This window comes from Ursus americanus, chromosome 35 (assembly GCF_024610735.1).
Source record: "Ursus americanus isolate L20-20 chromosome 35, mUrsAme1.1.p, whole genome shotgun sequence".
Lineage (NCBI taxonomy): Eukaryota > Metazoa > Chordata > Mammalia > Carnivora > Ursidae > Ursus > Ursus americanus.
Genome location: NC_142161.1, coordinates 12,084,974 through 12,111,604, shown reverse-complemented (window position 1 = coordinate 12,111,604; position 26,631 = coordinate 12,084,974). Strand labels below are relative to the sequence as shown.

The following is a 26,631-nucleotide window of genomic DNA, read 5'->3' as shown; positions in this document are numbered from 1 at the left end:
TAGTCTTTAAAAAAATGTACCCAGCGGTTTTATAATTTACTTATAGAAGCCTCCTTAATTTCTGTGTGTTTGTGGGGGGGGGGGGAGCCTTTTCCTCAGAGTAAAGAGAACATGTGACAAATTTCAATGAGTTTTTGGCAACAGAAACAGAAAATTCTAATTGCATATACAAATTCCTGGACTATTATGAGAGACAAAGAGACAAACTATGGTATGCCATCTCTTTGAACCTTGCAAAAACCAAACTTCAGAAAAATTACTCTATCATAATGCTCCAACCAAGAGGCTTTTCAACTTACAAAAAAAATTAGGTTCTAGTAATGCAAAAAAGAATTTTTTCAATCATTAAATATTTGTACCTTGCTACAAATTTAATTTGAAAGACAACAGCTCACAGAAACACATTCCACCTTAAAATTCTTAGGATTTAATAATTTACAAATGATCATACATTAGTAACAGATTTACATCTAGTTCTTTAAATATGTGAGCAAGCACTTCTACCATTATCTGTAATAAACAAGAAACATAAAAGGCAAATCTTGAATTATAACTCAAAATTATTAAATTAGGAAAGAATCTTAGTATTTTTATCTGACCCTCTTATTCCACACATAAAGAAACAGCCCAGTATGCAAGGTAGTGGGAAAATCTCATAATTAAGTTTGTACATCAAAATATTTAAAATATAAACCAAAGAATCTCCTTTTCCAAACGATACGAATTGCTCATCTGAGGTAAAATATGTGCCCTAAAAATATGTGTTCTATGGTAAAATTTACTACTATTTGTTAAGAGACAAAATTAGAATATTTAGAATAAAATTAACCTTTTGTTAAAATATAGTGGGCCCAGTCAGGTTTTTCTATGCAGTAGGCAAGTATAGATTCTGAAAAAAGAAAAAAACCCTAAAGTTGAAAGACATGAGAGTATGGGCATCAGGTCTAATTGCTGGGTCAAAAATTATAAAAGAAAGGTACCAAATAAGAGATGAGGGTGGCCAGGGAAGGCTTCTTTTTTTAAGAGGTAATGTTTGATGTTTGAGCGAAGAGTGATGGGCAACTGGTAAAATGGTAGGAAGGAAGTGTAATTCAGTCAAAACAGTGGTTCTTAACTTCAGTGTGTATCAGAACCTCCTGGAGGGCTTGTTAAATCGTTAAGACTGATAATTACGTCTGGGGTGGGACCTGATAATTTGCATTCCTAACAAGTTCTGAGGTGATGTTACTGCTGCTGGCTTGAGGACTGCATTTTGAGAATCGAGGCAGTCACATTAAGACATAATGACAGGCACAAATTGATACTTCTGATTAAGTGTTACTAGTTTAATACAGTTTCCTGATGTATGCTTGGGGGAAATTCAAAGAAGTGTATAACCAAAGAAGTTAGAACCAGACCACTTAAACAGTGTTTTCTACAGGATATAGGATGTTACTCAATCAGAAAAGGTATTTATAGAAAGATCATTCTGACATCAAGATCAAAGGAGGATCAAGAGGAAAACTGGCATGGAGAGCTTAATTACAAAGAGACTAGAGTTACCTAAATGAGAAATGATAATGGCTAAACTAAAGCAGTGGAAGAGGAACAAAAAGTAAAATTAGGAGAAAAAATGGATTTGACACAGTAACTCACAGAATAAGGTGAACGAGAATATAACAAGAGAGTAAGTCCATGGATTAGTTTTTGCAATCTGTCAATCATCCATTATATATTTATTTGTCATTTCTTTTTTTTTTTTTTTAAGATTTTATTTATTTATTTGACAGAGAGAGAGACAGACAGCAAGAGAGGCAACACAAGCAGGGGGAGTGGGAGAGGAAGAAGCAGACTCCCAGTGGAAGAGCCCGACGTGGGGCTCAATCCCAGAACTCCGGGATCACGCCCTGAGCTAAAGGCAGACGTTTAACGACTGAGCCACCCAGGCGCCCCGTCATTTATTTTCTATATTAGAATTTGAGTTCCATGAAATGAGTGACTGCTTTATTCACATACTAGGTCTCTAGCATTTGTAAGAGTATCTGGCACACAGATACACAGATATCTGGCATTACAGTCTACACTACAGAGTCCCACTACAGTCCTTTTAAAATTTAAGTCTGATGATGTTCTTTCTCTGCTCTACTCTCCAGTGGTCCCTCTACCATGAAGAATAACAGGCAAGTAATGCTATTTTCATTGAGAAAGTCTCATTCCCCACATCCCCATAAATGTCAGTTAAGTCAACAATGAGCTTAGTGACATACACCCATGAAGCAACTTCCTTATCAGTAAGACATTTTGAGGATTAAATCTAGTCAAGCGTACACTCTGTGTTAATACTGTCTTATAAGGGGGCGCCTGGGTGGCTCAGTTGTTAAGAGTCTGCCTTTGGCTCAGGTCATGATCCCAGCGTTCTGGGATGGAGTCCCGGATCAGGCTCCCAGCTCAGCGGGAAGCCTGCTTCTCCCTCTCCCACTCCCCCTGCTTGTGTTCCTTCTCTTGCTGTCTGTCAAATAAATAAATAAAATCTTAAAAAAAAAAAAATACCGTCCTATATGACCTCACACTGTCTCTCTTCCCTTTCTGACCTTACCTCTTACTATCTATCCTTCTCTCTACTGGAATCACAGAGTCCTCAGCTATTCCTCAACACATGATACATACTTTTGTTGTGTGGCTGTATTACTGAAGCCAAACACGGAAGTGTCTAAAATAATACGGATTATGGGCTAGCACTGTGATTCTCTGAACACGCTTTTCCCTTTGTCTTTTTTCCCTATTCTTTTAAATGAAGTACAATTCTTACTTCAGCACTTTAATCTGGCCAGACAAGAATATGTTCACAAACTATCCTTACACTCCATATTGGGTAAGGTCTCCGATAGTACCATGTACATACCTGTTATCATTTCAAGAACCACTTGTATGGTAATTTTCAAAAGATGATATTTCACTAATTATATGTCAATACTAGTATGCTGGTATTTTCTCAAGGAGGGAGACTTCAGAGAATGGTTACTACAAATGTGAATATAATTTTATACTACACTGAGTGCAACAATAAACTTTAAACATTGGTTACCATTCTCTTTTAAGAGGTACAAACTGAAATGTACTTGGGTTTCAGCATTGATGTTATTAGTTAAAAAAAACAAAAAACAAACCCCAAACTTCAGTTCATTAAAGTGTCAATAGAAAATATTATGAAGAATAGACTTGAAAAATTAGCACAAATACTAATAATTCTATTTAGTCCCAAGAACAGCTTTGCGAGGTGTTATTTTTCTCATTTTTCATAGTTGAGAAAATGAAGACTTAAGCAAGGTAAGTAATTTGCCTAAGGTCAAAGAACTAATAAAAATGTTTCAAAACCAAGACTGTTTGACTCAAGAGTCTGAGCTTTAAGCTATTATACAATACCGTCTTTCACTTAAGAAATGGCATTGTGAGTAGTATCATTTTAGAAAAAAGAATAAACTTGAAGCTTAACATATCTATAAGGGCTTTTAATACCGGACTAATGTCCTGCATTTCAGGTTAACAGGGTAGGTAATAATATGAATTTAAGTTTCTGACAAAATTTCAGTGTGGGCTATATCCAAACAAAGCAGGCAAGATATACAAAAGCAACACAGTGTGATACAAAAGGCAAATGAAACGTCTTAATAAAGACTCAGGTTCTACTCATAAGATGTGTCACTTATGTGACACTGAGCATATAACGTCCCTCCTTAAACCTCAATTTTTTCAACTTCAAATAGGTTGATTTGGTTAATTATTTAAGAGTCATTTCATACCTAAAATTTCAAGATTCTATAGAAGAGAACTGTTAAAGAATAACAGTAATAAAAAACAGGGAAGAAGTACCTATCATAATATTCATATTATCATTAAACGTACTAAAACAGTCATATACCTTTCTTTAAACAAGTTGATGAAAAATCTATTTTAAAAATCCAGAAAAAACAGAACCAAAATTACTGTATGTTTAAATTAGTCTGCCTCCTTTTCTCTTAAAAAGTCTGAAGTTTGAAATTTATAGTGCATTTGCAAAAACAAAAAATAAAAATACCTGTTTAGATGTGTTATTACGTATCTGAATACATCATAGTTTACAGGATGAAATTTCTTAACAATTTCTTTCAATGCATGAAGACGTTCTGTTTTATCTGGGATTTCTGTAAAATTAAAGTAGAGAGAAATCTGTTGAAACTCATACATTTAAAAATATTTGATAAAGCTTCCTTCTTTGCTTGTTGTAAAAGACAATGAACAATCTCTTTGAAGCACATTAGGATAGGAGGCAAACAAAAACAAAATATTCTAAAGAACCTGCTAAATACATTATCATCTAGTACAACAGACTTTCTGCAAATAAAGCTAATCAGAGAAGGTCTAAGTGACTTGGAGACAGTAAAACAGTAAATGGTTAATACTGACCAGGTACCTATTTTCTCACCTTACTTTTTCAAAAAATGACTGAAGACTCAAGTCCAAAGTTAATTTGACTTTAATTTAAATACACATGTGTACACACCATACACAGGTTAATATTTTACTGAAACACATTACAGATACATTCATTTGAAGAATTCATTTAATTTTCTTAAAAAGCCCCTGAGTTTGAATAAAAATTGCAAATCTCAAATTTCTAGTACAATGATCTTCAAACTTCTAGAAGCACTGAGTCACTTGAGAGAGAGGCTAAAATTAAATATTCCCGAGAACACCCCCCAGATTCTGTTTACCTGGAGGAAAATTGTTAAGAAAGAGTCTTATAAGCTAAATTTTTATTAGGTACATGTTCTAGTGCATGACTGATTTTAACACACAGCAATCAATATATAAAACCCACCATCACCATCCCTCTCCAAAAAAGGAGGCTTATAACTTACTTGCTGCTTCCAGTAACTCTGGATGAAGAGAATATGGAATTAAAGGGTCTGGCAGATCTGCAAAGAAAGCTTTAAGAGCTCCAGCCACAGCATTTACTGTTACTTCCATTGATACTAGACTGATATTATGATCTACAAGACAAAAATTTAAATTTAAATTTATAAAATAAAATTTTAATTTATTATAAGAGAAGTAAGCAAAACAGGTACTTGTAGATTCAAAGACTTTAGAATCTTCTCATCAGCCATGTTTCTTTACAGGCTAATTCATCCTTCACCCACTGTTTTAATATAAGTTTGCGTGACATAAGGGAAGAGAGAACCAAGTAAGTAGCATCTTCTATTACAACGAAAAATGCTGTTAGGCTTATTAGTATGTTGAAGAACATTAGCTTTCACTAACATCTACCTTTTAAAATATTTTGTTTACATAAGCTATTTAAAAAGGCCATAAGAAAACAGACAAGAGACAGGAATTAAGCACGTAAATCCAAGTTTATACGTTCTAGTTTATGCTTAATTTTTTATATGAAATACTTTAATTTCAACACGTATCAGTGAAATTCTGACTTAAACAAACATGGAACATACTAAAGGTGTATCATGAGGTTAATTTGCTATTAAAAGAATATTTTCCTTTCATAAGTACAATGGATACTTAATGATGGAAAATGTACAAACACAGAGCAACTAGAGAAAAAAATTACCTCTGTCACCTAGAGACAATCACTGTTTATACTTTATTTTAGGATATTTCCTTTCAGCCCTTTTCTATTCATTAAAAAAATAAACAAAACAACCAGACAAATCATAAATACATTTTACACTGGGTTTCATTTTTAAGGCACTACCTAAGATTAAAATTTCACAAGCAACTTTTAAAAACTTTTCTGTGTGTTCTAGATAACATTTAACTGTAATATAACTGAAAATTTGAAACACTAGTACTAAGAACCTACATATATCCTTAACCCATTATTAATCTTCTGCCCTAGTTTTAATGATCACAAAACATTCCCCCAGATTTAACAATTTACATAACATTTTATTACTGAACATCTGGATTTCATTTAAAAACATTAAAGATACTATGATAAACACTTTTATACACTAAAGCTTATTTTCTTAGCCTACATTCCTTTTAACAATAGCTATCTGAAGAATATTTAATATGGTCGTACAGAAAACTCCTCATTATCTCATTATTCATCATAGTTCCTCTATCACTCCCCACTGTAAATAAGAAAAAGTTAGGATTTAGAAAAATTAACTTCCCTACAGCAAGAAGACAGTAGTAAGTGGCAGAACCAGAAAACAAAACCAGGAAATCTAATTCAAGAGGCCCTAGTATTGACCACTACCCGTTCCTTCATTATTGTAAGTGAAAATGCACAAATTTGATATTATAAAGTCCAGTTTATCCAACAAAATAGTTTTTAAAAATTAAGTACTATATATATGATATACTTTTAAAGCAAGGCAAACACACACACTACTCAAAAACTGACGTTTTACCATTTTAACACACACAAATCTACGTTATTTTACATGGGTATCTAGTATTCTACTTATAATAAGCACAGTGGGTTAACCCCTCACCTCCTTTTTAAAAAATTTCAGACAATGCTGCAGTGAATACCCTTTCAAGTTTATCTTGGTAAGCTTACACTAAGACTTTTGTAACGTAAGTATTTATAAATGGAATTTCTCTAGCAAAGAGACCTGAATTTTTTTTTTTTTTCGAAGATTTTATTTATTTATTTAACAGAGACAGCCAGCAAGAGAGGGAACACAAGCAGGGGGAGTGGGAGAGGAAGAAGCAGGCTCCCAGCGGAGGAGCCCGATGTGGGGCTCGGTCCCAGAACACCGGGATCACACCCTGAGCCAAAGGCAGACGCTTAACGACTGCACCACCCAGGCGCCCCAAAAGACCTGAATTTTAATAGATCAACATGAATTGCCTCTCAAAAGGCAACATACCTGCTTATCAACAATCTTTTTCATTTATAATAAATCAAAACCAAATCTTTTTGCTTTAATTTTTGTAGCTACAAATCATAGAGACCGAACATATTTTCATAAACGTGGCTGGTCACTTTCTTCTGATGTGAACTGCTTAATCTAGCCTACATAGTATTGCACACCTTCCTCAAGTTTATAGTTCATCTCCTGATTTTGTTTTATCCACTACCTCACAAAGAATTTTTGCATTTTTAGGTAGTTCAATTTATTATCTTGTCTGTGCTTTCTAGGATTCCTATCAAATTTAGGCCTTTCCCTACTCTAAGATTATAAAAATATTCACTCCTTTTTCTCCATAATGCTCACAGTTTTCATTTTTCATACTTAAAACTTTGATTTCTTATAGAATTTATTCTGGGGGCGCCTGGGTGGCACAGCGGTTAAGCGTCTGCCTTCGGCTCAGGGCGTGATCCTGGCGTTATGGGATCGAGCCCCACATCAGGCTCCTCTGCTATGAGCCTGCTTCTTCCTCTCCCACTCCCCCTGCTTGTGTTCCCTCTCTCGCTGGCTGTCTCTATGTCTGTCGAATAAATAAATAAAATCTTTAAAAAAAAAAAAAAAAAGAATTTATTTTGAGTAGGGAGTTGTTTTGTTTTTATTCCTAATGGTTAGTTGGCCCTATAGCATGAAAAAAATTTTCAATTGCATCTTAAATAAGTACTATCTCTGATATACAAAAAGATGCTGGTATGTCATAAGTCAATTTATTGCTTTTCTAATTCTGGTAATGGATTTATAGCTCTTCTATTTCCTGACTGTGATATTTATTCTATCACATACTTCTGTTTCAAAACTCTTTCCCCTCAAAATCCCATATCCTTAGAATATCAATCTTCCCACCATGAAATTTCAATAAGGAAAATACCTTAAAAATTATTTTATTTTATATACCATACCCTGATCAAACTGCTTTTGAATATTGTCTTGATCAGTTTTGTTCCCACTAACACGGTAGAGTCCTTCAGTACATAATCCTAAAAGAAAAAAGAAATATACATATTTATCTACAACAAAAAATATACTTAAGCTTAAAAATCCAGAGATACAATAAGAACTGAAAATTTTAGAACTAAGAAATAACAGAAACCAGAATGGAGATGAGAGAGTAATGAATGAGTGAACTTGAAGATAAATCAATAGAAATTAGAGAGTCTAAACAACATGAAGAAATTATACTGGAGGAGGGGTAGGGAGGGGAGGGGAGGGAAGGAAAGAAGAAAAGCCTCAGGGACCTGTAGACAATAACAAAAGATCTAACATTTATATGTCATTGGCCAAAAGTCAATAGCTGTTCTCTACGTTCAATAGGAAGTTCCTCAAAGCACTTCTAAAAGAATTCAATTTGATAAGGCATTGTACTCTTATGATCACAGGAGTAACAACAACAGAAAACCCCAAAAGAAGCAATCAATGAAAAAGATTATTTCAAACATTCCTTGACCAATGTCACAGCTTTCCTGTGGGATAATGTATTATTAATTCCTTCTACTTTTCCACCTAGTTATTAGAATTACTTTAGTCTTTACAAAGAATACGTAACAACAGGAAAGAACGAAGTGTTTCTCATGCTGGAGGAAAAAAGTTAATATTCAGAACTTCATGAACATAAAAGGGAGCAAAAATCCAATGACAAAAGTTTCATGGGCTAAAGTTGTGTTTTTAAATGTTATAAAATTTTACTGACATAGTAAACATGAATTATTCTGTAATGAATGAAAGAAACCAGACACAAGAATTTATTTTGTATGATTCCACCTCTATCAAGTTCTAAAACAGGTAATACTTACCTGTAAGTGGGGGATGGGGGGAATCAGAAGAGGTTATCTTGGGTGGTTGGAAAACTAATTGGGAAGAGACATAAAGGATGATGATGAAAATGTTCTGTTTCTTGACAGGTAGGTGGATGAAACAGGGGTATGCATTTGTCTCAACTCAATCTAAGTGTATCCTTAAGTTTGGTGCACTTCACTCTATGTAATTGGACCTTAAAAATTAAAAAAAACAAAACAAAACTGCGAGCACTTACTGAACTCTACTTAGGTTTCAAATCTAGAGTGTAATGTATACTTTTTGCACATTCCAGACTTGAGCAAATTAGTAAATATGCAGAGAATAAAAGGAGCAAGGATTCTCAATGGTGGAGAAGGAAGTTACTAATAACAAAAGGGGGACTAGAATTAAATGTACTTTGTGGCATTAGGTTGAAATAAAGTTAACAGCAAAAATTCATGACTTTTAATAGACTGCCACAGAAATAAGCACAGATACAGACATACATATATTTCTTAGCTTTCCTAGCTTTTTCTGCTAAGATGGTCCATAAGCAGCCCCAATACTGGTTTCTAAATAACATTCTCTACTAAAACAAAACCAGAGCAATCTGGAGAAAGGCTGATTCAAAGCTGAATCAGGAAAAGTATAACCCAAGCCTGGTACATCTTGTACCAGAACACTGAAAATCAAGTACTTAAGGAATTATGGGGGCATATCTTAAAAAGACACAGAAGCCATGAAGGAGCCTAAGCTACAATGATCTGAATACCAAAATATATAAAAACATTAATGGATTAGAACTCACGGACTATATACAGTAAGAACAAATGAATCCGTATCAATATAAATAAATAAAAAGTTAATAAAGTTTTAACTTCAGTGATGAAGTCTGGTTGATACAGCACCAAATAATCAAAATTAATATCACCTATATTGGGACAAACTGACATTTTGTCTCAACAGATATGATGTACTTAAAAAGATCTATCACCCTGGTAGTATTTCTAACAAAAAAGCATAAATCAAATCTAATAATGAGGAAACATTACACAAACTCAAATTGAGGAAGAAAGAGGAGTTCGTTTGTATAGTGAAATGTCAACCAATAACCACAGGAGAAATAACAGAGATTTAAAAAAATCAATGAAGACTAAAACTAGTGGTTAAAAGTCTGACGATAGTTTCAAAAATTCTTTTGAATTAAAGGGGTTTAAAAAGCATGAACACTAAATGCGATGCACCTAAATTAAATTATATCCTAGACCGCCCCTCCCATAAAAAATTAAATGGCCCAAATGTCAATAATGCTGAGGCTGACAACCACTGACACAGTGATAAGCATTTAATATTTCTCAGTAAATGAAAATTTTAAGGTACACAATCATACATGCTAAAAATCTTGCCTTCCATTCACTAATAACTAAATGATGTAAAATAAATAAACAAACAGAAAACATCCCCAACTCACTTATCTAGATGTAAATTATCGAAGTTTCACTTGGACTTAAATCACCCAAAGTATCTATTCATGGGCCTCCAAACAATAAAAGCATTAGAAATCTATTCCAAAATTCTAAAACTAAACATAAAAATTTAGAAATTTAGAATGATAACTTTTAACCAAGTATCCCCTTTTTTTCTTTTATTAGAAAAGTACCTAACCCTTGTGCTGTACAAAGTTCTAGGTATCTGAAAATGGTCTATCTGAATTGCTAATACGGATATAAAACAAGAGTTTCACAGACTGTTTCTGTATACCTTCATGCTGAAATAATCCTAAATCGTAAAATAGCTTACAAAGTAAGGTGTATAGATAACCCATAAATTAGAAAAATATGTCCATGGGGAATGGCATTAGTAAGAGATGGAGATGGAAATTTCAGAGCCTGGTTCCCCCAGAAAAGCAACTAATGAGCTGTCAAAAAGTGTCAGAATCCATTTTTGCAGAACTCTGAAATCTAGTTAAAAAAGAAAAAGAAAAGAAAATCACAACCACCAGAAGGCTTGGTGAAGAAAGCAGCTTTTAATTGTCCATCTACCATACCCCTACACTTCAGATTGGCAACAACCATAATAATGTAGCCTGTGCTCTGGGCAAAGGTCGCAAGTGCCAGAGGGAGCAATACAGATCTTACTCGCAAAGAATTGTGGTGATGGGTTTTCATCTGTCTTCCAGATGGAACAACACAAGGGCCTGCTTGTGTTTCACTCAACTTGAAGTGTCCCAAGGGCTGAGGTGGCTTCACTGGCATTTAAAGGCACAAGTATTGGCTGTAGCAATTTGGAGCAAGGGACAACAGTCAGGACAAGCAATGGGAGGGAAAGTCTATGATGGAAGATGTTGGCAAGGGAGACAGTGGCAGATTATGGCTTTTAAAAAGCTCCTACATATACTGGGGAATCAAGAAGCCCACACGCTTGCCCAGGGCTCAATACATCCTCAGAAAATGCCTGACAAGATTCCAAACTTTCGTCGCTAGGCTGAACACAGGCTCTGCTCAAGCTGGAAGTGAAGGCCTTGGGTCAGTGTTGAAAGAGTGCCCCAATACAATCTGCAGACTTGGAAAGGATTTTTTCCAATGACTTCAGGCATTTAAACAAACTGTCAAAACACTAGCTAACCAATAAGCTAATGGAATACAGACTTCAGTGGCCACAAATGACACTTTACAATAGTAGTTTAGGAAAGTCACCAAACTAGCAAACGTTGCCATTAAACAACAACCCATGTTCAAAATAACTGATGAGAGGCCATATGTTAAGAATAAAGAAACAAGGGGTGCCTGGGTGGCACAGCGGTTAAGCACCTGCCTTCGGCTCAGGGCGTGATCCCGGCGTTACGGGATCGAGCCCCACATCAGGCTCCTCTGCTATGAGCCTGCTTCTTCCTCTCCCACTCCCCCTGCTTGTGTTCCCTCTCTCGCTGGCTGTCTCTATCTCTGTCAAATAAATAAATAAAAAAATCTTAAAAAAAAAAAAAAAAAAGAATAAAGAAACAAGCTTTGAAAAGTGAAGTAACTTTCTCAGGGTCACACATTGAACAAGCTAGAGTAATTAGTTTGTTACATTCAACATACGCCTTTCTGCTTCACGGTGCATACTTTCTACCGTTGTGGGCTGGGCCTGGAAAATTCATGTCTAAACACTTTTCTGAAAAAAATAAAAATATAAGCATACAGAAATGTACAACTGCCAGTATTGAACGTTTGGAGGCTTATGTTCAGAAATACAGGATATCTGAATAAACCACGACTATAATGATGTTAGAATATGATAGATAAGTCATAAAATGTAATTCCAAAGAAAACTATCTTATTGCATGGAATGATGTTGCTCATGTACTAAAATTATTACAAAACCATGTTTAATTATCCCTTTTTGAAAAAGCTATGTATGTTTAAAGGTGTATTACCTATGGTAAAAATATATAGAAAAAGAAAACCTTAACTCTTGATCATGATAAAATCACAAGTGATTTTTCATTCTACTTCTTATGGATTTATCTGTACTTTTCTTCTTGCTATAATGAAAGAGACAATTCCTTTCCTTAACAACAAAACAACTCTGATCATCAAAAGTCACCTGTAAGCAGTAATGTAAAGTGGAGCTAGAATCCAACTGTGTGACCTCATATCTATTACTTAATTTCTCTGAGCCTGTTTCTACTTCTGTAAAACATGTAATAATTGTACATATAACTCATACAGGTATGAAAATTACATGAATATACAAGTTACTTTATAGCATACTAAAATTATTATACAAATAGTAAATATTCTGTAAAAGCTGATTATTATATTAGCAAAGTATATTATTTCACCTGAGGAATAAAAAGATTAAGGGCTAGGGTCTCTTCAGACTTGCACAACATTTATTTTCTTGAAGGAATTTCATAATTAAACAAGAAATCTATGTATACATCATCTGGTTGTCAACCACAAAAATGACAGTTTCATGTTTCAAATTTAACTTAAAAAGGAAGCATCTGAAAGAGCTTTCACTTAAGAATAGTCTCTTTCCATAGAAAAACCAGAGAACATCTTACACGTTGTGTATCACCTTTATCCATTACTATTACAATGCAAAACTTGTGTATTTATGATATTATAACTTAGTGGGGCTAAGCATAATGCAAAATATTCAGTTGCTATACATTTAAATTACTGTAAGTCTCACTGCAGCACAAATGTCTCCATTTTGTCATCTTTTGCAATTACCATGCAGTCTTTGTGTTTGTACGAAAAAACAATAAATGCTAATTGTAGTTTGTAAAATAAAGACTGAAATATTATTCATGAATAACTAATGTCACAAGGACAAATACTCAGTTATGAAGTATTTTCATGAAAAAACTGTTACAACATTTATTAAGTAAGGACTTACTTATATGTGCCACAGCCATGGGTTTTAAGACCTAAGGGTCCCTACTCTCATGAAGATTATCGTCTTAGGGCAATGATGTAAAAACAAACAACAACAATAACAAAAAAGCATTACTTAAGACCCAAAGACTAGCTACTTAAAGAAGATAATGTTCCTGCTAATAGATAAAAATATATTTCAGAGCGAGAAACCATAAAAAGTAGTGTTAATATACCAGAAAACCTCAAGGAATTTCTGCTGGACATAACACACTAAAACTATTCTTTGAGAGACTAACTTACAATTCCTGGCTTCTCTGGTTTTGAAAGTGTGCTATCTTCAGAATCTATTTAGGCATTCCTTGGTTAGAGTCTTTGCAATTTTTTTCCTACATTTTACAGTTTTTCTTTTTTTTTTTTAAAGATTTTATTTATTTATTTGACAGAGATAGAGACAGCCAGTGAGAGAGGGAACACAGCAGGGGGAGTGGGAGAGGAAGAAGCAGGCTCATAGCGGAGGAGCCTGATGTGGGACTCGATCCCAGAACGCCGGGATCACGCCCTGAGCTGAAGGCAGACGCTCAACCGCTGTGCCACCCAGGCGCCCCTACATTTTACAGTTTTTCAATTGCCTGCTTTATTGGTAGTGCACCTCCTGCTGTTGATAATCTTATTTTGCTCTTCCAATTTGCCAATGATGTGGACAAATTTGAACTCCTGTACATTGCTGGTGGAAATATAAAATGGTGAATCCACTGCGGAAAATAATTTGATAGCTCCGCAAAAAGATAAACATAGAAATTACCACATGACTCAACATTCAACTCCTGTGTATGTACCCCAAAGAAATGAAAACAGGTACTCAAAACAAATGTTTGTATATGAATGTTCACAGCAGCAGTGTTTACAATTGCCAAAGGGTGGAAACAAACTAAATGTCCGCCAACATATCAATGAATAACAAAATGTGGTAAATCCATACAATTACACATGCTACAACACAGATGAACACTATACAAAGTGACAGATGCCAGAAAAAAGGTTATATATTGTATGATCCCATATATATGAAATATTCAGGGTAAGTAAATCCATAGAGACAAAAAGCAGGTTGGTGGTTACCAGAGTAACTACTTAATGGGTATAGTTTCCTTTAAGGTGATAGAAATCTTTGAAACTAGATAAGGTGGTGGTTGCACAACACCGTACATGCACTACGTATCACTGAACTGTACATTTTTACATGGCTGATTTTATGTCATATGAATTTTATGGAGTAACTACTTAATGGGTATAGTTTCCTTTAAGGTGATAGAAATCTTTGAAACTAGATAAGGTGGTGGTTGCACAACACCGTACATGCACTACGTATCACTGAACTGTACATTTTTACATGGCTGATTTTATGTCATATGAATTTTATCTCAAAAATATTTTTTAAAAAGTATCATTCTAAGTCACCTGACTTCTTTATATTCAATGCTGATAATGATGCTTATTAAAATTTTCCTCCTCTCTGGTGTTTTAGAGCATACTCTTTTGTATAGCCTATTTGCACTGAACTTTTTTTCTCACTCTGTGTACTCACCCTCAATTTCATCAACACACAGCTTACATTAATATCTATACAATGACAATTACCAAAATCTTAAGATCAAACCATTTCCCAAAGATCCATAGCCATACATTCAATGGAGTCTTGGGGCTTTTATATGGATAACCCACAGGGCACCTTAAGATTTAATAAGTACATAATATGAATTCATTACCAAAATGTCATTTCTCCTTTCTTACTACAATTTGTTTTCATTAATGGTATACCTACATTCGCCCTATCAGCAATATGAGGGGTATTTCTGTGTCCTCTTTCAACCTCAGTATCTACCAGGTTTATCATACTAATTCCTCAGAGAAGCCTATCACTCCCTTTCTTTTCAATGTCTCTCCTCCACATTGCCTCTTTTTGCCTACCTTAAACTTACACTTATACTCCAAGGGTCATTTCCCAACTCCACCTTAGCACAACTATCATACAGTACTATTATACAAACTGCTATAGGGACGTCTGATTCCACCATGAAGGACTTAACTGCTATGGAAACTTCCCTCCTATAGTAAAGAACTAAAAACTGGAGAAATTATATAAAACAAGTTTTCAGACATTGCACAACAGTGATCTATTGGGGGGGGGGGAGCAGTAAATAGTTAACTGTCTGAATTACCAAATTTAGTGCCTGGAAACAGTTTATAGATAGTAGTGTGGAGAGGTGGAATCACCACAGAGCACAATGGTCTACCAGAGTTGAGAAAATGGGAGACAAGAGTTCAGAAAGCATGAGAACGTCAAAATTTGAGGGGTAGAATACCAAAAAAGAGGGAGTTACACAGAGAAAGAGCCTCAGAGATGTGCCGAAAAGTCCCTGAAATCCTTGGTTGAATACTCTACATGTGAGAGAGAAAACTTCCTGAGTCCGAGGCAGAACATAGTTCAAATTCTATTCTCAAAAGACCTTTTAATATACAGGGCACTGGGTCAAGTCCTTATCTTACTGTATATCTATACAAACAACAGAATAAAAGCTGCTCTGGATCCACCAAAACAAACTTACATACAAGCCTAGAAAGTATCAAAGTGATTCACAAATACTTAATACATGACAAAACAAACTGAACACTCTTTAAAAGAACACTAGAAAACTCACCTAATAATGTAAAATTCCAAGAGTCTGACATCAAATCAAAACCACCAAAAAGGCAGAAAAGTTACTCATAATTAGGAGAAAAAAAACAGAAATAGATCCAGAAATGAAATATGGCAGAATAGTAAAAAAAAAAAAAAAAAAAAAAGGACTTTTTTTAAGTACCCTCACAAGATGTAAAGGAAAACACCAACATGATGCATAGAAAAATGACACACAGAAAAAAGAGACTTAAATGGAACTTCTGGATTTGACCATATAGGGAAAAAAAAAAAATCAGTGAACTAAAAGATACAGCAATAGATATACAGTATAATCTAAGTGAAACACAGAAAGAAAAAAGGCTTAATAAAACAAACAGCTTTAGTGAGCTGTGGGACAATTTCAAGATGTTTAACACACATGTAGCTGGAGTCTAGAAGCAGAAATATGGTGAATAAGGGGGGGGGAAGATTTCAAGAAATAATGGCCCCAAATTTTACAAATTTGAAAATTATAAACCAAAAAGATACAAGAAGCTCCAGAAACCTCAAGCACAAGTTTGTTTTTTGTTTTTTTAAAGCATACACTAGGGGCGCCTGTGGTTAAGCATCTGCCTTCGGCTCAGGGCGTGATCCCGGCGTTATGGGATCGAGCCCCACATCAGGCTCCTCCGCTATGAGCCTGCTTCTTCCTCTCCCACTCCCCCTGCTTGTGTTCCCTCTCTCGCTGGCTGTCTCTATCTCTGTGGAATAAATAAATAAAATCTTTAAAAAAAAAAAGCATACACTAAGAACATTTAAATAAAACCTCTAAAAAACAGAACAACTTTAAAGGCATCTGGGAGTTGAGGGAGAAAGGAGAACACATCACATACACAGGAACATAGGAAAGAATAACAGCAGACTGCTTGTTAGATATCATGAAAAAGACAAAGCTGAATGAAACGAAAAAAAAAAAAAAAAACCCAGCAGAAAACGAAATCAATCCCATTTACAACTGCATCAAAACCCGTAAGATACCTAGCAATGAACACAACCAAAGAGGTAAAAGATCTATACTCTGAAAACTATAAAACCCTTATGAAAGAAATTGAAGAGGATGCAAAAAAATGGAAAAACATTTCCATGCTCATGGATTGGAAGAACAAACATTGTTAAAATGTCCATGCTACTTAGAGCAACCTACAGATTTAACAGAATCCCTATCAAAATACCAACAGTGTTTTTCACAAAGCTAGAACAAACAATCCTAAAATTTGTATGGAACCACAAAAGATGCCAAATAGCCAAAGCTATCCTGTAAAAGAAAAGTGGGAGGCATCACGATTACGGAGTTCAAGCTATATTACAAAGCTGCAGTCATCAAGACAGTATGGTACTGGCACAAAAACAGACACATCCATCAATGGAATGGAACAGAAAACCCAGAAATGGTCCCACAACTATATGATCAATTAATTTTTGATGAAGCAGGAAAGAATATCCAGTGGGGGGGGGGAGTGTCTCTTCATCAAATGGTATTGGAAAAACTGGACATTCACACGCAGAAAAATGAAACTGACCACTTTCTCACACCATACACAAAAATAAATTCAAACTGGATAAAAGACCTAAATGTGAGACAAGAAGCCATCAAAATCCTAGAGGAGAACACAGGTAGCAACCTCTTTGACCTCGGCAGTAGCTACTTAAAAGAAAGCCACCGGAAGCAAGGGAAACAAAAGCAAAAATGAACTACTGGGACTTCATCAAGCAAAAGCTTCTGCAGAGCAAAGGAAACAATCAACAAAACTAAAAGGCAGCCTACGGTATGGGAGAAAATATCATCTGCAAATGACATATCTGATAAAGGGTTAGTATCTAAAATATATAAAGAACTTATACAACTCAATACCCCCAAAACCAAATAATCCAATTAAAAAATAGGCAGAAGACATAAACAGACATTTCTCTAAAGAAGACATACAGATGGCTAACAGACACATGAAAAGATGCTCATCATCACTCATCATCAGGAAATCCTCCCTGTCAGAATGGCTAAAATCAGAAACACAAGAAACAAGTGTTCATGAGGATGTGGAGAAAAAGGAACCCATGGGCACTGCTGGTGGGAATGCAAACTGGTATAGCAACTCTGGGACAGTATGGAGGTTCCTCAAAAAGTTAAAAATAGAATTACCACCCTACAATCCTCAACTGCACTCTGGGTACCCAAAAAATACAAAAACACAAATTCAAAGGGATACATGACCCCAACGTTTATTGCAGCATTAGTTGTAACAGCCAAATTACGGAAGCAGCCCAAGTGTTCACTAACAGATGAATTCATAAAGTACCGATATGTGTATATATTACAATGGAATATTATTCTGCCATAAAAAGGAATGAAATTTTGCCATTTGCAACACACAGCTAGAATTAGAGAGTAAAATGCTAGGCAAAATAAGTCCGAGAAAGACAAATACCATATGATTTCACCTATATGTGGAATTTAAGAAACAGAACAAACAAGCAAAGAAAAAAAAAAGGGAGAGAAAGACAAACCAAGAAACAGACTCTTCACTATAGAAAACAAACTGACGGTTATCAGAAGGGAGGTAGGTTGGGGGATGGGTGAAATAAGTGATGGGGATTAAGTAGTGCATGTCGTGAAGAGCACTGGGTGATGTATGGAATGGTTGAATCACTATATTGTACACCTGAAACTAATATAACACTGTATGTTAACTACACAGAAATTTTTTTTAAATTGCAGAAGTAAAACGTACAACAATAGAACAAGGGATGGAAGGTTAAACATACTGTTACTAGGTTCTAAATTATACATTATAGTGGTGTAATATTTGACAGTGAGCTGTGATTAAAGATATATATTTCAAATACTAGCATACCACTAAAAAGACCTAAGACAGATATAACTGATAACCCGAATATGGGTTAAAACAGAATTTTTTAAATATTCAATCAATCCAAAAGATGGCAGGAAAAAAAGAAAAAAGGAATAATAATCACATGGACAAAAAGAAAAATAGGATGGGAGATTTAAAACCAATTATATTGATAATTGTATTAAAAACCAATGATCTAATAAACACTCCAATGAACACAAATGAATTATCAAACCCAATGATATGCTGCCTACAAGAAGCTACATTAAATATAAAGATACAAATAGGCTACAAGGATTGAAAAGACATACCACACAAACATTACTCAAGGAAAATATCATTGACTTTTTATACAAAGTGGCTATATTATACAAAGTAGACTTAAGAAGGAATATTATAAAGCATAAAGTGAATGCTTTATAATAACAGCTCAGTTCATTAAGCAGACAATGCTAAATGTATATGCCAACTAAAAGAATTTCAAAACACATGAAGCAAAACCTAACAGAACTAAAAGGGAGAAAGACCTATATAATCATGACTGCAGATTTCAATAGTATTCTTTAAGTTATTAAAAAAAAGTCAAAAGTCAACAAAAAAAATCAGTAAGGATCTATGAGACTTCTTAAAGAATGTGACCTAACTCCCATTTACAGAACGCTTTACCCAACAGCTTAATAAAACATTCTGTTCAAGGTCCCATGGAACATTCTTCGAAATAAGACTATATTCTGGGCTATAAAACAATCTAAATAAACTTACAGTGAAACCAAACTGCTAGTTTTCCAACTACAATAGAATTAAACTAGAAATGAGTAACAGAAAGATACCTGGAAAATATTTAGAACAAAAATATTTCTGGGGAGCCTGGGTGGCTCAGTCGGTTAAGTGTCTGCTTTCGGCCCAGGTCATGATCCCAGTGTCCTGGGACTGAGCCCCACATTGGGCTCCTTGCTCAGTGGGGAACCTGCTTCTCCCTCTCCCTCTGCCTGCTGCTCCCCCTGCTGTGCTCTCTCTCTCTAGTAAATAATAAATAAAATCTTAAAAAAAAAAAAAGAAAAAGAAAATACTTCTAAAATAACTGAGTTAAATAAAAAAAAAAAATCAAAAGGGAAATTACAGACTATTCCACACTGAATGCAAATGTAAACATAGCAAAATCTGTGGTATCAGAATAATGCTTAGAGGAAAATATTAAACATTAAATGTTATAGTAAAGATTGGTCAAAATCATTAATCTAGGCTTCTACTTTAAGACACTATAAAGAAGCCAAATAAAAGCAGAAAAAAGGGAATTAAAAGTAGAATTCACTGAATTAAAAAACAGACAAAAGACCGGAAACAAAAATCAGTAAAACCAAAAGTTGGTTCTTCGAAAAAATCAGTAATATTGATAAACAGCTCATGAGAAGGGAAAAAAAGATACAAATTAGTGACACAAAATCAAAAGAGAAGACATCACTACAGATGCTACAGGCGTTAAAACACTGATAAGGAGATTTATAAACAACCTTATTCCACCTTGGATGAAATGGACAAGCTCCTTGAAAGACACACAAAAAAACCAAAGCTTACTCAAGAAATCAAAAATCTGTACAGCCCTGTATCTACTTAAAAATTTTAATCCATAGTTAAAAACCTCCTCATAAATAAAATTCCAGGTCCAAACAGTTTCAACTGGTGAATTATACTAAAATTTAAGAAAGAAATATTACCAATTCTGTACAAACTTTTTAGAAAACAGACTCAAGTCTGTGATGCCAGTTTTACTCTGATAACCAGAGCCAGACAAAGACATTGCAAGTAAAGAAAACTATAGACCAATATTCCTCAGGAAGCAGAAATCCTTAACATTTCAATAAACTGAATCCAGCAATATATTAAAAAGACAAAACATTATGACCGAGTGGTATTTATCCCAGGGATGCAAGTTTAGTTTAACATTTGAAGATCAATTAATAAAATTTACTATATAAGCAGACTTTAAAAAGAGCCATATGATCACCTCAACAGATGAAAAAAAAAAATCACATGACAAAATCGACATCCATTTTTGATACAAGGAAACAAGAATAGAAGGGAACTTCTCAACCTGATAAAGAGCATCTACAAAAACCCCCAACAGCAAGCTATCAATTATCATTATACTTCACGATGAAACACTGGATGCTTTTTGGGGTAATGAAAATGCTCTATAGCTTGATTGTGGTGGTGCTTAAATGACTGCAGAGTTATCAAAACTCACTGTACAATTAAAATTGGCAAACTTCACCGTATGTATATCATCAATGAAGATGAATTTTAAAACTACCATAATGGCTTCTTCAAGGCTGTTTAAAAAGTTTAGTCCTTTAAACAAGGCCTGCTGATTGATTATAACAGTAAAAGTACTGCTCATTTACACCACTATGTCTATGAATCCCCAAACAACAAAGTACGAGACTTTTAAATAGTTAAGTAACTGATATTTACATTATACGTAAAACCTTCAAAAGATGGTTGTGCTACAAGTGCATATTGGGAATTCAATATTGAACTCAAGCAACTGAGAATTTTCTGCTAATACTCATCAGCTTTAATCAGTAAAATCAAATACACTACCACTACCACCACAAAAGAAATGGGCTTTAATCTTCTATATGACAATTCTTATGATCTTATGATACCTTAGTACACTTCTAACAAAGCACTTAAATATATAAATTACCTGTCAGTTAACTGAATTAATTCAAATTATGCTAAGAATTGGGGTATAATTTCATTTTACCTTACACTTGGAATTCATTCATTTTCCTCATACCAAATCACTCAATTACCATGAAAATTATTCAAGAAATGGGAATTTTTAATTATAAAAATAAATGTACAAAATGCTATCTATTATTACTTTATTTTCTAATTACTAAAGAAAAATATTTCCTAATTTCTCAGTCATATCCATAAAGCCAAATTATTTTACTATAGCAAATGAGAATTCTTTAAGCTCAATGCAGAAAGCTAATATTTTAAGAAACTTTGCACTTCTACCACGCTAAAGATGGACAGAAATATAGACAAGAAATCTGGCTAAAACACTTTGTTGAAGGAAAAAAACAAATGATTAAGAGTGTATCCAAATGTAGGCTCTATAAATTAACACTTATTAATGGAACAGGGAAGATATAGGCTATTTCAACTATAATATTAGCAGATAACAGTTATTGTCCCATATTCCATCCCCTTATTAAAACTTAAAGTCAGCACTTCTCACCAAACAGTCAACCCAATTAGGTATAGAACTGTACATCCAAGTAAAAATGAACTTGACATTTTAGACAGGACAGATATCCTAGTTTTGTCTTTTAAACAATGCTTATTTATCAAAGAAGATCATTAAGAATAAAATTAAGATGGAATTAGTTCATGTTTTCAAACCATTAAATTTTGTAGTCCATTCAATTACTGAGGTTTCATGATTAACTCATGTTTTTAAATGCACATAAACATGATAATATTCTACCTCTATTCCTCAATTTTGACTACTCCAGCCCTCAGGTAATAGTTCACATTGGACAAAGTAAACAACACAGGCTGGTTTTTAAAATAATGAGGGTATCTGCACCCTCCTTAAAAATACAACTCAAACCATATAAAGCACATCAAGATAGTGCTGCTGAATAAATATTAACATCTCAAACAAGCAGCCTTTCATACATTTATAAATACTGCTATGAAATTTGAAATAAAAATTCATGTGTAAAATGGGTAATAGAAATAGTACTAGACTTAAAAAAACTGAAAACTTTCAAATTATTTAAAATCATAACTATGATTAAGTAGTAGCATAATTTAATAATCAAGTTATCCTAAATTTCAGAGTAAGGTAAGTAACATTTTAGCCTTCGACTTACCCATTTATTAGAGAAGTCCAACAAAAACATTAATGGCGAACAACAGCTTTTTTCAAATATCAGATAGTTATGTCTAGAGTTGATACTCAAGACAATCAAACCTAAGAAGAACTATATACACACCTCTATCAAAATTTAGCTTTTATGAATCATGAACATTTGACAAACTGTTAGTATGGCAAAAGTGAAATTTTAAATTACATCTCTTGCAATGATAATTCTATCCTACCTGTATCTTCAATAAATTCCACACATTTTTCAACAAATAGTGGTATGGGCTTCTCCGCTGTAACCAGATCCTGGAGGGGCATCCCAAAGTAATTACTTTCCCAATTCCTACGTGTTGGTGGATTGAAGTTCTTAGTTTTCTTTTTCTGCTATAAGAAAACATATTCAAGTTAAAACTATTAAAATTCCCTTCAGAATAACATTCGTATTTAGTCATGTAAATACACATTTTGTATCAAAGTTTAAGTATTTAAAAGCCACATCTAACCTAAATGACCACCAATATGGGACTCAGTCAAATTCTGCTAAAAGCAACAACTTGAGCAATGGAAAGAAACAAAACATGAACAGAGAAAAAAATGACTGACTAGAAAGAATATTCCTTTTGGAAAATAGGAAAGTGGATAGGTAGGGAAATTAGAAAACATCATTTTTCAATGTCCACTCAAAGGAAAAGTTGGAAGTAAGCAATGCTCAATTTAGTTTAGCTGTAGTCTAATTCTATTTGGTCTTTGGGGCAGGTCCAAGTGAGGTTTTTGTGCATAGCTGTATTTATAAGAACAAAATATAGCTTTAGTTATTGATTATACAATGAAACTATGTAACTTCATGAATTTCAGTCCCATTATTTGTCCCTTATTTTCCCACTTTCTTCTTATCTACTATTTCTTAAATGTTAAGATAATTTTCTTAAGTAATGGCTAAAACATTTTCACAATAGGAAAAACAAAATGAAATACTAATTTTCAGAGTTTAACCTCAATCTAGTACTGGGAGAAAATGGGTTCTTAACCAAGGAGTGAACATCTCAAAAAGGAGGTACTGTCAAGAATTCAATTGCTGAGGAGATTCTGAGTCAATTTTTCTGGAGTAGGATATTGTAAGCATCTCCAAAGATAATTCTATTATGCATCCCTAGTTGAGAATCTCTAAAATAAAGGAAGATGAGTAAATTTTCAGAAATTCAAAGATGCTAGAGCATTTTTATTGTTCTCTTTTCAGTTTATCTACAAACTTATTTTCTCTGATAAATCACGAACCTATACAAATTTGTCGTTAAGTATCATTACTGACTTGTAAATAGGATAAAAGCATACGATTTCTTTTCAGAAGGGGGGGATAGGAGAGGGAGGACAGGAGAGCTTTCTATGCCTAAAGCAATACTCATCTTAATTTCCCATTCTTTATGAAGGAGTCTTTCCTTTGGATGGATTCCCCAATGTATTCTTCCAAGTCTCTGGCTATCTTGAATAATTACCTAAGTCCTTCCTTCATTTCGACTTCAGGCTGCTCCACCTAGCAAACTTCCGGAGCTCATGAAATCCAATTTCTATATCCTCATGTACTATATCTCAAGGATATGGATTATATACAACCCTGATATGTACAGATCACATATAATATAACTAGGTATCTGGAATGTTGCCAACAAAGCACTGGAATGTTTGATCTGGCTCAAAACCTAAACACACGAAGCCAAGTAGTGTGGATCCTTACTCCTTAAATAATCCTTCCACTACCACCACCACCAAAACAGAACAACATGAAAGGAAGTGGAAATGAAAACACTTAGGTAGGACAGTGGCTGAGTCCTCCTTCTCAGGAACATTAAGGTGCTTTCTAGCCTGCAAACTACCAGGTGCAAAATTTGATTAGAAAACTGAAAACTATGGCAAAGATGGATGTATTTTGTTTAAAGAGATAATATAGCAATGAAAGAGATTACACTTCGGAAGATAAATTTAAAAGAGGAATGTTGGCCTATGACAGAAGCAACAGAAACAAATGATAAAAAGATCTTAATAGATCTTTGCCACCTGAAGAACACAGTTACAAGAAAAGTAAGCTAGCTGGTCCTAAATGTTCTAGTCAACTCTTAAGAAATCCTCTTTTTAATACTGCCTTTTAGGAACCAATCTAAACTCTCAGATGACTCTGAAAACATTCCACCCTTATCCTTGGGATCATAGGAAAGAAGAAAAAAAATGAAGTGTAAACTTTATCTAGTAAGCAATTAATACTTGACTAAAATTGGGAGGGTGAAGACAAGGAAACAAAATAAGGTAGATTCTCTGGCTTATGCTCAGGGAACATCCTCCAAGGTCTATAAAATTACAAGGGCAAATTATTTAATTCTGTGGTTATACCAAGATTCAGGGCTAGTAATGTAAGGTAATGAAAGGCTAAGTGTCTTGTAGCATGGAATTTCTGGCAAACTCTAAAGGGATAATTTACTAACAAAGAACTGCCCTGACAGCTCAGGTTATAATTCATATATATTAGGAGGAAAAAAAACGAAGAAGTTATGTGATTTTACTAATTTTTCTACTAACTGGCACTGATATAAAAAAATATTCTATGCAGATAAGGTTTTGGATTAGACATTCCTATACTAGTTTTTATGATGAATAAAAATGTATATAATTCTTTTTTTCTAATGATAGGTCTTAATCATCAGAATTCAGGGAGTTCTTTCAAATATGTGAATTTTGAAAAACTCTACATAATTCTGATATACATCCCTTAGTTAAGAGTTGCTGATCTATAGCTATACATTTATACCAATTCAAAATGAATTTTGTAAGTTAAAGTAAGGTTAAATGATTAAAACCGCTATAAAATGCCATCAAGAGTCTCTGAAATGCAAGAAAAGGATGAGGAGTATAGTTATTTGGTAATTATTTCCATAACTTTTGAAGAAGCACTGTCAGAAACGGCAGCCCCCAATTAAATAATTATGCCAGCAGGAAAACATCTGATTTATAACCCAACTTTTGATTCATACTACAGTCACACTATCTTTATTTCTGCTTAAATGCAAATGCTCAGTCTTATTTTTCTGGCCACTCAGGCAAATCTCATGTCATGTGAGCTACGAATGAATACCCACAGTAAAATAAACATTCCATTCACAAATAATGTATACAGTGTTATCAATTAAGTGTTCAGCAGACATTCAACTATCATTTAGTATAAGAAAACAGGATCAGGAAAAGGTATGTAAATAGCTCTTTCTAGAAACTGCCCTACCACTCCAGTAATATCAGCAATACAACAAAGGAGGGAATCTAAGCAACATCCTCAAATAAATACTGTAATCAATAACATTTAAAAAACATACCTCAACTGCTTCTTTCGCAACCAACTGAAGAAAAAAAGCAGGTAAGGAGGCTTTCAAAGAGCCAATACAGGAAACAAGAAAACTTGGTATTTTCTAATTCTCTTAAATTTAAGATAAGATTCTTGGAGGGGGAAAAAATCGAAAAATGAGACAAAAGGAAGCAAAATGTAAAGAAACTAGAGGGAAAAAACCCATTAAAGAAATGAAAAGCTCTTCAATAAAAGACTCCATGTAACTGTGAAGATCAGAATAAAGTGAAGAAGATATCAGAGTTCCCCTTTACTGTATCATTCCTATGACACATTCCAAAAAATACTTTTGCTTCCATTTTAAAGAGTCTCAATTCTCCTTTCCTTAGCTATTTGCCCCATAATGCTATTTCCTTTTGCAAATACTGCAAAAGTCATATATATTAGATGTTTTTAATTCCCTCTTATATGTACTCAAATTAGTCTATCATCCTCATCATTCCATTAATCTGTTCTTATTAAGGTCACCAATTGATTGTTTTGCAACAGTTCGTTCCCAACTTTCATCTTTACTTGATCTTTCAGCAGTCACTCTCTTCACTGGACTTTGAGAACAGCACTTATATTACCTCACTCACTCTCCCCTTACTATGTCTTCTCTGCTGGTCCCTCTTAGCCGTCCTTGTAATTCTGTGAAAACCCCAGGCCTCAGTCCCTGACCATCTTTTTTTCTTAACATCTATACCCACCCTCTTCATATTGTTATCCATCTGCTGATAACCCAAATACTTCCAGCTCAGCTTTTTCACCTGAACTCTAGAT

General features: G+C 34.2%; 1 protein-coding gene across 3 annotated transcripts in view; it reads right to left on the bottom strand.

Annotated features, from left to right (window-relative positions):
* ARHGAP5 (Rho GTPase activating protein 5) overlaps window positions 1–26,631 on the bottom strand; it is a 72,205-nt gene that overhangs the window by 5,454 nt on the left and 40,120 nt on the right. For 2 of the 3 annotated variants that reach the window (XM_045802590.2, XM_045802589.2), the window contains exons 3-6: window positions 22,721–22,868; window positions 7,796–7,873; window positions 4,878–5,009; window positions 4,055–4,160 (exon numbers count right to left, since the gene is read on the bottom strand). In XM_045802590.2, coding sequence (XP_045658546.1) covers window positions 4,055–4,160; window positions 4,878–5,009; window positions 7,796–7,873; window positions 22,721–22,868 — 464 coding nt within the window. The remainder of the gene's footprint in view (window positions 1–4,054; window positions 4,161–4,877; window positions 5,010–7,795; window positions 7,874–22,720; window positions 22,869–26,631) is intronic. The other variant, XM_045802591.2, reaches the window with a different exon arrangement.